General features: G+C 49.4%; 1 protein-coding gene and 1 pseudogene across 1 annotated transcript; both read left to right on the top strand.

Annotated features, from left to right (window-relative positions):
• Positions 1-3,016: 3,016 nt before the first annotated feature.
• LOC117215300 lies at positions 3,017-5,768 on the top strand (annotated as a pseudogene).
• An 804-nt stretch (positions 5,769-6,572) lies between these two features.
• On the top strand, positions 6,573-9,473 carry LOC117215299. The gene is made up of 4 exons (XM_033461676.1): positions 6,573-7,563; positions 7,629-8,492; positions 8,856-9,040; positions 9,237-9,473. Exons 1-4 carry the CDS (start codon positions 6,573-6,575, stop codon positions 9,471-9,473), a joined length of 2,277 nt encoding a protein of 758 aa, XP_033317567.1.
• Positions 9,474-14,675: the final 5,202 nt, after the last annotated feature.

The following is a 14,675-nucleotide window of genomic DNA, read 5'->3' as shown; positions in this document are numbered from 1 at the left end:
CGGTTCGGAAGTCGTGTTACTAGATACTTATTGCAATATCGTAAAGTAATTCGAATTAGAAATCAGTTGAAAATAGAAAAACCGTGTACGTCGTGTTTCTGTGGTTCGTTTACATTTAAGAGTGCGTACGTGACTAAAGGCACGTAGTTGGTAGTTCTTACATAGGAATGAGGGAAACAATAGACAACGTTAGAAGAAGGACGGTTTCGCTACGCAAGGCGAGTCGAAAAGTGTGCGTGTTGCGAGAATCAGAGCTAATTGAGTCGTCGAAGAGTAGAGTAGTTAGAGGTATCGAATCGTCGAAGAGTAGAGTTGTGAGAATTGATAGAGTTGTTAGAGAGAGAGAGGGTCTGTGTGTTAGATTCGTTGTGACGAGAGTGGTCAAATAACTGTAAAGTTATTTGATATAGATACGAGTATTGCATTTAGTTTCCGTTAAATAAATATCGTTTCCTGTCCAATTTATATATGTATATTCAATTTAATATTAATAAGTTGCAAGTAATCGGGAAAAAATTTCTATCCTTATTTTCCGATATTACATTATTTTCACAGATTTCAATTCATTTATCCATTGATTGATATTAGGACAAATGAGGAACTTCGCATCTTATTACATTAACAAATAAAATGTATTGTTCTTGATAAATGGTATGCAGAATAGTATTGGAAATAAAAGACTGGTTTATATTACAGTTCAAGTGACTGATAGTAGGAAAGCAGTGATGGAAAGTGAGGCAACGTATTATAAAATTGAATCCCTAATTATAGCATGTAGATAGTATTTTGAGTGTGGACGGAGGACAAAATTATGCACATTCCTTTTTCAATTCCAAGGAAAAACATCATCGATGAGTCAGTTGTCAAAACACGATGGAAATTGCTCGTTGTTAATTGAGCAAGTTTGATATAATTACACAAGCTAAAGATTTAACTTGAAATTTGTTTGAAGAAATTTATTTTTGCTTATACCTGATGTCAAGCGCGGTATTAAGTATCATGCTTTTATAACTATTGTTTTAAATATTTTTGTGTTGAAATATTGTCGTTTGGGTGTCTGTTTTGTACTGGAGGAGTACCCGAAATAATTATACTCGTCGTGTACAGCTAAACAGCTACAGGCAGTTGTTTGTATTCCTGGAACGCGTTGGATTCGTGTTCGTATGGTACGTTGATTGGAATGACTTAGAGGTGGGTTACTGGGGGTGTGAGTAATTATGTTTCAGCCAGGATTGGATAGAGAACGCGTTTAATCGACGTTTAAAGATCCGCTTAAGATACACATGCTCTGGTAGTTTCTAATTGGATCGTTATAGATGTCGTATCCTTTCTGCTAAATACGTTTTGGGAGACATTAAGATGAAAAAGGTCATATTTTTATCTCGTAATGTAATGTAAATTTCGATGATTTGGCTGCATTGGTTGATTTTATGTATCAGGGTGAAGTAAATGTGGTTCGGGAACAATTGGCTAGTTTTTTAACAACTGCTGAACTGCTTGCTGTTCAGGGCCTTGCCGATGGTATAGGAAAAGATAATGATAGTTTAGTAGAGGTATGTTTTTCAAAATTGTTAAATATGATTAGATGTTTTCTGCTTAAATTAAAATAATACACTTGTATCACGTCAAACTGTGTTTCGGGATGACATTTTTATATCAACGTTATTGTTTTTGTATTCGTAATGACGCAATTTTATTTGATACTAGTGCTTCAAAAAAATAATTAAAAGTCAATAGATCTTGTTCATATATTTGATTTGAATGTAATTTAATATATTATTTTTACAAGATTTATGTTCCATATACATATACATTTATTTAGTTACTATTCTCTGCTTATTTCATACGAATTTCATAGTCTACAATCTACTTTACCTATTATGTGTGTAACTTAAAATCATTGGAATAATTATTTTTGCATCAACATTAATGTACGTGCCGAATAATACGTGCAGTACACCTTCATACGCTATTGATTATTTCCTGTAAATCAAGAATTTTAATATAATGTACAAAATATATAAAATTTAGCACTAAAATTGTCGCACATATATTTAAAAATTAATTGGAGTGAAGTATTTTTCAAAAATTCTTAGAATGTAAGGCCAACGTAAGATTTTACACGGAACTAGTTTCCATTTTCGCGCGTAAGACTACGTCATAAAGACAGGGGAGGGGGTATAGAAAGCGGACTTCAGACGCGCAGCGTAGACTTCCCTTAGTCATCTTACGACTGTGCTGTGAGGAGGGTGTTTTGCTCGCTGGTTTCAAATCCTTTGTGTGCAGTTGTGTGAATCTCTTCTGTTTTGTTCTACATCAAACAGGAGCCGGATACAGGTTGGTATACATTTTACTTACTCAATAATTGGGTGAAATAGTTGAGAAAGCATGGCGAGGACAAAGAAGAGACTTTCAAAAACAAACGCCAACAAGCCAGAAACAGAACGGTTACTAACATGGATTGACGAAGTTCGCCGCAAAAGATCAAAGTGTCGCCGAATGCGCAGACGCGATTTACGGATTGAAGCAATGCTGACGTGCGCCCTTTCCAAAGCTAAAAATGATTTACGCATCCGGCGATTATCAGCAGCTTCAAAATGGCAGAAATTTAAAAAACAATGCTTGAAGAAGAAGATAAAGTATACAAATTATGAACTCTACAATGGTGAGGACACGGTAAATCCGGGATCGTCTCAACAGAATCCCCGGGAGGAGCCATCGTGTCCTGAAGTGGGCAGTTTAGACGATGTCGTGTCTAAGTTGGCAGAAATAAAAGGAACGTTACAACGCTGAAGTAGCGGGAATAATGCAAGCGATCAGGTTTGGAAGACCTAACTGTGTCAAGAGGATTTCTCGCAACGTTTTATCTACCAAATGCGTAGAGATTTCAACAACTATATGGAATCTCGAGCGATTAAGGAGCACCGTGTATTACGTCGGTGCTGCAAGAATTGAAATCGCATTACTATCTTGATGTATATATGGATATTTTTTGTTTGCAGTCTCACCGTACGAGATGGCATTGGGACAAGCGGAGGAAGTTGGAGTTCGCAACGATGCTGAAGCGTACTGCACGCTCGAGGACCCCATGTTCTCCAGTCTCTGCGCCTTTTATTGGTTTGGTTTATATATTGTATTATATGTATTGATTTGGTAATATACGTAATACTGAGCGTTCGAAGTATGTTCGAAGAGTGTTTGATCCGATATTTTTTATTTTCAGAAATATATACTTTGTATGTTTCATAGTTTGAAGAAAATTTGTATAGTACATCTTAGCTTGTAGATTTAGTAGTATCGTTTCTAATATTCGCTCCATTATTCTGTACGTCAAGATTTTGTATATTTGCTTAATGTTGATTAACAGTTTTGTAGACTTTAAGAAACGAAATGAAATTAATAAAATTTGGAAAATGTTTACAGTTTTTCTGCAATCTTCTAGTTCATATTAATGGCAAAAATGCTTTTCTGCCCAGCATACTACACATAACGAAATTCTGTCGCAGGCAAGAAACCCGTACATGTACCCAGGCTGTTGGCCGTCATCGGCAACATTATTTGGCCTGTCTCTGTATGAGATAAGGAACGACGAGAGAGGATTGGTACGGCATAAAGACGGAGGGAAATGTCTTTCTTTTTAGAAAATCGTGCATGAAGTTTTCTGGCTGATGAATGGGTTGCACCATGATCAAGTTGTACATAAACGTCTCATCACTCCGCGCTTCCGTATCTTGAACATCCAAGCATCAACTAATTCGAAAATCGTTTGACACGCGATACTCATAGGCTTATTGTGACGAACTACAGCAAATTGTAGCAAATCTTATTTGGTGGGCTCTAATACCTTTTGTACGTTATCTGTGCTACTGCGTCTTCTCATGTCCCGAAAAGTGTTTTCGTAGCTTGTACCACCAGGTTGTATGCGAGTTGTCGAAGCACACAAGACAAGCCTCCACTGAATATCAATAAGGAGAGACTGCGCTAGGGGTAATGGCCCCCCCTAACGCCAATTCAATATTCAGGAAATATTAGGACTGGCTAGAACTAGAGAACGCGTGAAGGGGGTGCAACTGAAGTTAATTCATAAGAGAATCCTGGAGCATCCCTGTCATACGCGTCGGGTGGTCATCGTGGAGTTTTAGTCGGTAAGAGTCCGACACTACTCTGCTGTCACGCAATTACTGCAACAGCGGAGTGTCCATGAGGATTTCTCCACGTAAAAAAAAAAAAAAAAAAAATTGTATGTGAGTTACTCTGGCTCATCAATATGCCCTGTTCAAAGTTGGCCATGCTGAATACTGTCACAGGCGTCTATCTTCCTTAATAAGAGCTGTACGGGATAGAATAATGAGACTACCAATATGTGTACTCGTTAGTGTATTTAAACAGATCTTGTCGCAAAACGATATCTATACAGACGTTTAGTCACAGTTTATACTGAATCGTTTGCGATCACGTTCGTTAAGTCATAATCGTCAGAAGGAGGTCAAAAGATACAAATTCGTCTTGTCTTACGGATACATGTAGCGGCGCCATTGTTTTGCCCGGAGCTTATAATTCCTTACAATACCTCTTGATATTCCGAAGCAAAACAACAACATGGTTTGAAGCAAATTCTAACTCTTTTGACGCTACAGAGCTTTTTAAGGCATGGATAAATTGAACGCATCTTTGTTGAGTCTAGATGAATCAGAATGGCGAACTACCGCAAGTAGAGCAACTAATCGAAATATTAGACATGCGACTCCTTCTTATCCACTATCGATCGAAGCGAGCGACTTACACCCGTGCAGAAATTCCACTACCTACGATCCTCTTTGACCGGAAAGGCCGCGCGAAGCATACAATCGTTAGATGTCACCGAGTTAAATTATTCGATCGCTATTGACGTTCAGAAGGAAAAATTCGACTGCCACCGTCAAGTCTGCATGCGCTACTGGGACTTGATTTTTGATTATCCGAAAATAACCAAAGAGACACCCGAAGCGATAGATGATTTTCTTGAGACGGTCAAGGTAAACCTCCAAGCGTTAGAAAAACTCGGTGAACCAGTTACCTCAAATGTCGCTCTTATAAAATTATTCACGTCGAAGCTACCCTCAGCCATCATTCGCAAATGGCAGCGCACATTGCCGGACAAGAAAATGCCGTCATATAGGCATCTGGTAGACTTTCTGAAAACACGGACGAACGGCGACAGGACAAGCTCTGCATCAACCGTGATAAAAAGGGAGTCCGATCAACACAAACGTCAGCGACCGAACGCACCGCGAAGTTACGCATTCACAAGTACACATAATACGTTGGTGTGTCCGAATTGTCAAGGACAACACGAATTATGGAATTGTGATGTCTTCAAAGCGAAGTCGCCTAAAAAACGCCTTGAAATCGCCAAGAGGGCGTCTCTATGTACCAATTGTTTAGGTAAGGGACACGCTATTACTCATTGCTCCGCCGGTTCATGTCGCATCTGCAAGCAGCGACACCATACATACCTACATCAAGACCATGGTCATAGCAAATCACGACCACGTGTAAGCCGGTCATCGAGCGGTCGATCATCGAGCGATCGATCATCCAACGGTCGATCACCGACCCCGCGATAGTCACATCGTTCGAGACGCGCATCCACGTCTCCCCGATCGTCTCCCCGATCGTCTCCCCGATCGTCTCCGCGAACATCTCCGAAACCTGAATCTCGGTTATCGCGAACGACGGCATCGGGATCAAATATATCGTCCAGTCCTAGACGACAAGGAAAACAATGACGTCATCAAACGACCTTGTGAGGGACCGAACCACAGAAAACGGACTCATTGATCTCGCTTCCTTGTGAACCACTGCAGCACGATTTGTTAGTCACAGCGCAGGTCAACCTATTGAACAATAAAGTTCAACCATTCCGTTGTAGAGCTCTGCTAGACACCGGCTCTAGCATGAACTTTATCACCGAAAAACTCGCTGATTCGCTAATACTTAACCAACGGAAATGTTAGGTCCCAATCGGAACACTCAACACGTTATCGACAACCTCGAAATGTTACATCACGGCCACGATCACCTCCATCGACGGCACATACGAACGCACCTTGACGTTCCTAATCATACCGACAATATCGCCTTGGGTCCCAGATCAACCCGTAGATCGCTCAATAATACATATACCGAGGAATCTCCAACTAGCCGATCCAAGATTCCATAGGCTTGCGACGATCGAAATATTGTTGAGCGCCGGACCAACGCTAGCATCACTCTGTGTCGGCCAACTTGACATCAGTCAAGCAAACGGGCCCGACTTGCGTCTGCAAAAAACGCGATTCGGATGGGTCATCGGGGAGAGCCCAACCTCGCAATCATCAGCACTCGCATTTCACGCCTCCACGGCGGCTTTACAGGCGGACCTCGCCCGTTTTTGGGAAATCGACGAATGAACGCCCACTGCACACATTTCGGAAGCGGAACGACAGTGCGAAGAACACTTTCGAAATCACGTTCAACGCACCAACGAAGGGCGATACATGGTCGCTCTCCCATTCAACGAAACAACTCCTTCGCTTGGATTCTCTAAGACAATGGCGATGAAGCGACTCATTTCCCTCTGTCGTCGATTCCAACGAGACAAACGATTCGAAGCCGACTATCGCGCCGTGATACAAGAATATGTGGAATTAGGACACATGACGAAGATTACCACGGACAACTGCACGGACGACGGATATTTTCTGCCACATCACGGTGTGATCAAAGAGTCCAGCCAAACTACAAAACTCCGAGTTGTGTTTGACGGATCTGCACCAACCACCACCGGAGTTTCATTAAACGACGTACTTCATACGGGACCGAAACTACAAGATGACTTATTCTTCATCCTTCTAAGATTTCGTTCTCATCAATACGTCATTACAGGCGATGTCGAAAAGATGTATCGACAATTTCTTGTGCGTCCAGAGGATCGAAAATTTCAACAAATTTTGTGGCGCAATTCTGATGGAGAAGTTGACACCTATCAACTTAATACAGTGACATTCGGGCTGTCAGCGGCCCCTGATCTAGCCATTCGGTGCCTCAAACAACTGGCGGACGACGGGGGACATCGGTACCCACGAGCGGCGACGGTCTTACAGCGAGACTTCTACGTCGACGATGTTCTCACTGGAGTTGATAGAAAGGTCGAGGCACGATCATTGAGAACGGAGCTCACGGAACTGCTTAAACTAGCCGGCTTAAACATTCGAAAATGGGCATCGAACGACCGGGAACTGCTACGAGGACTTTCCGAGCAGGACATAAACGACAAGCTGCTACTAGGCGAATCGCAAACCTTCAAAACTCTGGGTGTGGTTTGGAATTCCTTTGACGATTCGATCCTATATTCCGTAAAAATTAATTCCACCGCCTCTCGAATCACGAAGAGAACAATCAGCTCCGAAATCGCCAAGATCTACGACCCCCTCGGATTATTGGCACCAGTGATCGTCCGAGCTAAGATGCTGCTCCAACGACTCTGGACTTTAAAAATTGATTGGGACGAATCTCTACCAGCTGACGTGCACACGGAATGGAGCAAATATTATGCACAGCTGCCATTATTGAATAACGTGAAGTTTCCACGTAAAACGATAATCAAGGCTGCAGCGGAAATGAATTACACGGGTTCTGTGACGCTAGCGAAAGGGCTTATGGGGCATGCGTTTACCTTCGCATCATCACTCCGGATGGTCATGTCTGGACACGACTCCTCACTGCAAAATCAAAGGTGGCTCCACTGAAATCACAAACCATTCCAAGGCTGGAACTGAGTGGAGCACTTCTTCTCGCATCATTGGCCACCACAGTCCTTCAAGCTTTACCTAGCAACATTTCTCGGACTGTTTACTGGACGGATTCTACAATCGTACTTCATTGGATCAATACATCACCCCATACGCTGAAAACCTTTGTCGCTAATCGTGTGACAGAAATTCAGCAGAAGACTCACACCTCAGATTGGCGTCACATTCCCACTGCCGATAACCCTGCAGATCTCATATCTCGAGGCCAATCACCCGAAGATTTCCTGCGACCAACCATTTGGCAACATGGTCCGGAATGGCTCCAACAACCAGAAAGATACTGGCCGACGTGGAACCCAGTACCATTAACTGAAATATCAGAGCAGAAGAAAGCAACATGTCTGGCCGTGACTCCCGCTGACCACAGTCTACTGGAGAGATTTTCTTCTTGGCCCAAGCTGATTAGAACTACCACTCGTTGCCTCCGATGGAGACAAAAACAGGATCGAGGGAGACCTCCAACCACACATGATTTAACCAATGCGCATAACAAATTGATCAAACTGTTACAACTCTGTTATTTTTCAGATGAAATCCGCACTCTCCGAACAGATCGAAATTCTGCAGTGAAGGGGAAGCTGCAACGACTCAATCCATTTCTCGACAAAGACGGGATGTTGCGAGTCGGAGGCCGACTCAGTCACTCATCAATGCCGTTCAGTCAGAAACACCCACTCATTCTACCCAAATCCTAAGTCACAGCGCTCATAATCGAGCATGAACACCTCATCAATGTCCACTCCGGAACTCAAGCTACCTTATACGCCTTAAGAAGATCTTATTGGCCTATCGACGGCCGTAGTCAAGTTTGGAGCACGCTGAAGAAGTGCGTCCGTTGCTGCCGAGCTAATCCACCTCCAGTGGATTACATAATGGGCGACCTCCCAGCTGCACGGATAACGGAATCTCGACCGTTTACCAACGTCGGAATAGATTATTGCGGACCGTTTTACATCAAAGAACGAAAGGATCGCAACCGACGCAAAACTAAGGTATATGTAGCAATCTTTATATGTCTTGCAGTCAAAGCAGTCCACATCGAGCTGGTCGGCGACCTCACTAGCGAGGCCTTCATTGCTGCTCTGCGAAGATTCATCGCTCGCCGAGGATTCTGTGTGACAATTTACTCCGACAACGGTACCAACTTCGTTGGCGCCAACAATGAATTACGAGAGCTCCGAAATCTCCTGCAATCCGACGATCATAAGGTAAAGGTTCAGTCCTTTTTAGCCGACCGACGGATCGAATGGCTCTTCATTCCTCCCAACTCACCTCACTTCGGAGGGCTATGGGAAGCTGCAGTGAAGACCTTCAAACGACATTTCAGGCGTGTCGCAGGTAACGAGCTCTTTACATTCGAAAATTTAAATACACTTATCATTGAAATCGAGTCTATGACTCCAGCATCATCTGATCCATTACAACACAGGCTGGGGATACATGGGAGGCAGACGTAGAGAGGACGGAGCTGCGAGCGTAATCGAAATCTCCGGTAAACTGGAGAGCCTGGGCAAGGGAGGTAACCAGAATGGAGGACTAGTGCCTGTGAGCGCAAAACGGGTGTGGATGCGGGTAGTCCGGCTTGGACAAGGAGGAGTTAAAGCAAAACATACCAAGTGTGAGGTTAGGACGGTGGAGTAGCCATATTAGGACGCGTGACAACAGCGCCGCTACACGGGCTACCTGAGGAACTACCCAGACGCAGCCATATTGGCGCGTGCGCCGAAGCGCGTTGCGCGGGCCACTTGAAAGTGACAGCAACTGGCAGAGTGGCAAGTGCTGACCGAGCGACATTTCCTGCCCAACGGGGAAACGGACGCAACCATGGCGAAAGAGAAGGAGGTAGAGGAAAACGCTAGGGGACGGAGGGAAACGGAACTGGCTGCGGAGCCGCCGCACGTTAGCACCTGGAGCGTGACGAAGGCGATGCCGCCAAAGGAGGGACCCTCCCGCTTCACGCTGTACAAGGAGGGAATATAGACTGAGGAAACAACAGAGGAGGAGGAAACCCCCGCCAGACAAGCACCCCGAGCGAAGAGAAAGAAGGCCAACGAATCCCCCGAACTCCCCGCGGACCCGGCTGAAGAAATGAGAACAGCCACAACGGCGGACATAGGAGCCAAACTGATTCGCCGGGCCGCCGAGGTGGCCAAGGCTGCCGAGGCACCCCGCAGCCACAAGGGCACGCAGGGGAAAACCCTGAAGGAGGCGGCGAGAACCATCACCGCGGCCGTGACAGAGATAGTGAGGAGAACGGACCCTGTCACCGACGTACTCGCTATAGCGCAAGGACGCATAGCAACACTGGAGGCGGCGGTAGAGGCACTCCGAAAAGAGCCGGCCTCGCGCCCCACCGCGGATGAGAGCAGCTACAGGGCGCGTCTCGCTGCAGTCGAGCACCATGTAGAGGAGATGAGGTCCTTGCTGCACCGACTGGAGGAACAACTGCAGGGAACAGAAAAAGGAGAAGGAAAGGAGGTCGCCCCTGCCGCGAACACGAGAGGGATGGAGCCTGGAGCCCCAAGCGCCCCAGCGCTCAAGGGAGGCCGAACGGCTGTCACCGAATGGCAGACCGTCGGAAGGAAAAGAAGAGGAAAGAAGAAGGAGGCAGGGAAGAAGCAGCCGGCGAAGCTGATCCCCGAGACAGGGGCGGAGAGCCAGAGGAAAACTCCGGAGAGTGGATTGGAGAACGCACGAAGAGGGGGAGGCAGGGGGCCCCTCCCGCGCGCGCCGCGAACGTCAGCGGTAACAATCACCCTGACGGACAAATCGAGCCAATCCTACGCGGAAGTGGTGGCTGCGGCCAAGGACAGTGTCTCCCTGACCGATCTCGGCATCAACACGATGAGGATGCGGAAGACCATCACCGGAGGTGTCATCTTAGAGGTCCCTGAGGACCAGGGATGGGAGAAGGCCGCAGCGCTCGCAGCACAGCTGACGCGGGCTCTGGACCCGAACGAGGTCCGCGTGGCGACCTCCTTCCGAGCCGCGGAGGCAAGGGTGTCCCTGATAGACATAGCGGCCACCAAGGCGGAAATCCAGAACACCCTGGCGAGGGAGAGCGGTTGCAAGCCGGAGGACATCAGGCTGGGAGAAATCCGCCCCGCCCGGAACGGACTTGGCACCGTATGGATACGAGGCCCTGCCAGTGCAGTGAGGAAACTGGCCCAGGCTGGAAAGGTCGCCATAGGCTGGTCGACGGCGAAGGTCGAAGCCATCGAACGGAGACCGTTACTGGAGATCCACGGCTGCAAGAGGCAGCGAGAAAGGCTCCCCGTCGCAAAGCGACCCTAAGCGCGCGAACAAGGAGGTAGGCACGGAGGAAGCCACAAACAAGGAAAGAACACCAAAGAACTGAGAATGCGCATCCTCCAGACTAACCTGGGAAGGTCAAGGCGAGCACAAGACCTGCTCCACCAAACCATCCGGGAGAGCACGGTCGCCCTAGCGGTGGTGGCGGAACCATACAGAGTTCTGGATGCCCCGGCGTGGGTCGGAGACACGGACGGAATGGTTGCCGTCGCCTGGACATCAACGCCCGGGGCGTTCGCCCACGGAGCCCTGCAGGAACGCGGCAACGGGTACGCCGCGGTCGAGTGGGCAGGGATGATGGTGGTGGGGGTGTACGTGTCACCTAACAGCGGACGGGCAGCGTTCGAAGAATTCCTAGACGGAGTTGGTGACTGCGTCAGGCGACGACTCCCCCGACAAGTGCTCGTCCTGGGAGACTTCAACGCACACTCCACGGAATGGGGGAACGCCAGGACCAACGCGAGCGGCCGCATGCTATCAAACTGGGCCGCGGGACTTGGACTTGTGTTAGTGAACAGGGGCTCGACCAGTACCTGCGTGACGTGCAGAGGGAGCTCCATTGTTGACATAACATGGGCCTCCCCCGAGGCATTCAGGCGGAAATCAGGCTGGAGAGTGGCCGAAGGGGTCGAGACGCTGTCGGACCACCTCTACATATTCATGGAGGTGGACGCACCTGGACCTGGAATGCCGACGACAAACGACGGGCGCGGCCCGCCGAGGGGGAGACACGCGCGCCCACCACCTAGATGGAAAATAAAGGAGAGGAATGAAGATCTACTCCGGGCGGCTGCTATAGCAACAGCTTGGAGCTGGGAGGCCTCAACATCGACGACCGAAGCAGACGTGGAAGAGGAGGCCGAGAACCTCCGCCAAGCCATGACAGCAATCTGCGACGCATCCATGCCACGAGCCACACCGGGCACGGTGCGAAGCAGAGCAGTTTACTGGTGGAACCCCGACATCGCGGAACTGAGGACGAGATGTGTCCGGGCTCGAAGACAGTACCTAAGGGCCCGCCGCTGGCTACGACGCGACGAAGAAGAAGTCTCCTTGCGCTACCGGACGTACCGCGCGCTACGGCGCTCGCTACAAAGGGAAATTAAAAAAGCGAAGGACCGTGCCTGGTCCGAACTGGTCGAAACAGTCGAGTCGGATCCATGGTGGAGGCCATACAGGACGGTGACACAGAAACTACGCGCGAAGGACCCCCTGACAACGGCGGAAATGGAACCTGCGCTGCTGACGCGGATCACCGGAACGCTCATTCCCCCACAAGAAAACAGAGAGGCGGAACGGCCACGGGAAACGACACGACCGCTGGAATGGAGGGACGACTGGGAAGTCACGGAGGAGGAGATATGGGAGGCAACCAGAAGAATGACCGCCCGCAACGTGGCACCGGGCCCGGACGGAATCCCTGGCCGGATCTGGGGGGAAGTGATGGGGGTCAGGGCCCCCAGACTCCGGCACCTCTTCACAAGATGCCTGAGGGAGGGAGTCTACCCCCGGGCGTGGCGGACGGCGAGGCTGGTCCTGCTCCATAAAGAGGGCCGACCGACGACCTCGCCGTCAGCGTACCGGCCGATATGCCTACTGGACGAGGTCGGCAAACTACTCGAGAGGGTAGTCGCCGTCCGGTTGGAACGACACATAGCGGGCCAAGTGCCAGGTTTGCACGAAAGCCAGTACGGCTTCCGGAAGGGGCGCTCGAGGATTGACGCGGTCAGACGCGTACGAGCGATTGCGGAGGACATGGTCTCCCGGAAAGGCGTGGCGCTGGCGGTTTCCCTGGACATCGTCAGTGCGTTCAGCACCATGCCATGGGACAGGATAGTGACGGCCCTGGAGCACTTCGAGATTCCCAGCTACCTCGTCCGATTGATCCGAGCCTACCTCGACGACAGGTGGTTGTGTTACACCAGTAAGGAAGGAGAGGAAAAGCGATCCGTTGAGCGTGGCGTCCCGCAGGGCTCGGTGCTGGGCCCCATACTATGGAACGTTGCGTACGACGAGGTACCACGATGCCCGCTACCCCCAGGCGCGGCCATAGTATGCTATGCGGACGACACCCTAATCCTGGTCGAGGGTCGTGGCTGGCACGAGACGCTGCGCATTGGCGGAATCGCAACGGCCTGTGCGACCCGTGCCGTGGACGAACTGCGCCTGAGTCTCCCCTGCGAAGTCGGAGGCCACCTGGTTCTTTGACAGGAAGAGGCGAGGGACACCACCGCCCGGCCTATGCATAAACATGGCAGGTAAAACCGTCCGGGTGGGATCACAGATGAAGTATCTGGGACTCACCATCGACAGCCAGTGGACGTTCGAGCCACACTTCGACTCACTGATCCCGAAGGTGTCAGCGGCTGCTAATGCCCTGTGCGTCCTACTACCGAACATCGGCGGGGCCGGAGACGCGGTGCGCCGACTTTACGAGGGCGTCGTTCGGTCACGAGTGATGTACGGGGCCCCAGTATGGGCGGACGACCTGATGGCAAGCCGTCGCAGCATTCTGCTCCTGAGAAGACTGCACAGAATGACCGCCATCAGAATCATTAGGGGATACCGGACGGTGTCGCACGCGTCGGCGTCCACCCTAGCCGCGTCTCCCCCGTGGGAGCTGCGGGCGCTGGCGCTCAAAAAGAGATACACCCGCCGGAGAGAATGGCACCCGGGAGAAGACCCCACCGAGCAGGCGGCTTCAAACGACACAGGAACCGCCGAAGAGGACACATGGAACCTGTGGCGATCCCAACTGATCAACGGGAGAAGCGAACACCGAGGCGCGGATGCGGTCCTACCAAACTGGAAGGCATGGAGGAGCCGCCACGGCCTCCCACTCACATTCAGGATGACACAAGTACTCACCGGACACGGCGTGTTCGGCGAGTTCCTGAAGAGAAAACGGCGAGATACGACAGACATCTGCCTCCACTGCGGAGAGGGCAGGGACACAGCGCAGCACACCCTGGAGCTCTGTCCGGCGTGGGAGCCGCTCCGCTACACCCTGCGGCACGCCGTAGGAGAAACGTTGACCCCCTCAGCGATTGTGGAAGCGATGTTGAGAGGGTCACAGGAATACGAGACCGTCCGCCTCTTCTGCGAGCGAGTTATGCTCGCGAAGGAGCGAGCGGAAAGGGAGAGAAAGAAAAACTCTCAACCCTGCAGGATAAGACGATGGAGAAGGATGGCAGTCAGACGACCCAGAGCCGCCCCGCCTCCACCGCAATGGACTACGACCAGAAGAAGTGACAGCACTAGGGGTAACGACATCCCCCTAACGCCTACTCAATAGCCGGCTCGAAATAGAGAACGCGTGAAGTGGGTGCAACTGAAGTTAATTCATAAGAGAATCCTGGAGCATCCCTGTCATACGCGTCGGGTGGTCATCGTGGAGCTTTAGTTGGTAAGAGTCCGACACTACTCTGCTGTTACGCAATTACTGGAACAGCGGAGTGTCCATGTGGATTTCTCCACGCAAAAAAAAAGAAAAAAAAATTTGTATGTGAGTTACTCTGGCTTATCAATATG

Source organism: Bombus bifarius, unplaced genomic scaffold, assembly GCF_011952205.1.
Source record: "Bombus bifarius isolate JDL3187 unplaced genomic scaffold, Bbif_JDL3187 scf7180000009508_frag, whole genome shotgun sequence".
Classification (NCBI taxonomy): domain Eukaryota; kingdom Metazoa; phylum Arthropoda; class Insecta; order Hymenoptera; family Apidae; genus Bombus; species Bombus bifarius.
This window is presented reverse-complemented; position numbering and strand designations above follow the sequence as displayed.

Excerpts from the sequence above, each read along its gene's own strand:
- LOC117215299 (XM_033461676.1), top strand. The coding sequence starts at position 6,573 with ATGGCGATGAAGCGACTCATTTCCCTCTGTCGTCGATTCCAACGAGAC. Across the intron at positions 8,493-8,855 it reads TCACTCATCAATGCCGTTCA|TCAAAGCAGTCCACATCGAG; the intron begins GTCAGAAACACC and ends TATGTCTTGCAG. Across the intron at positions 9,041-9,236 it reads TGCAATCCGACGATCATAAG|CATCATCTGATCCATTACAA; the intron begins GTAAAGGTTCAG and ends CTATGACTCCAG.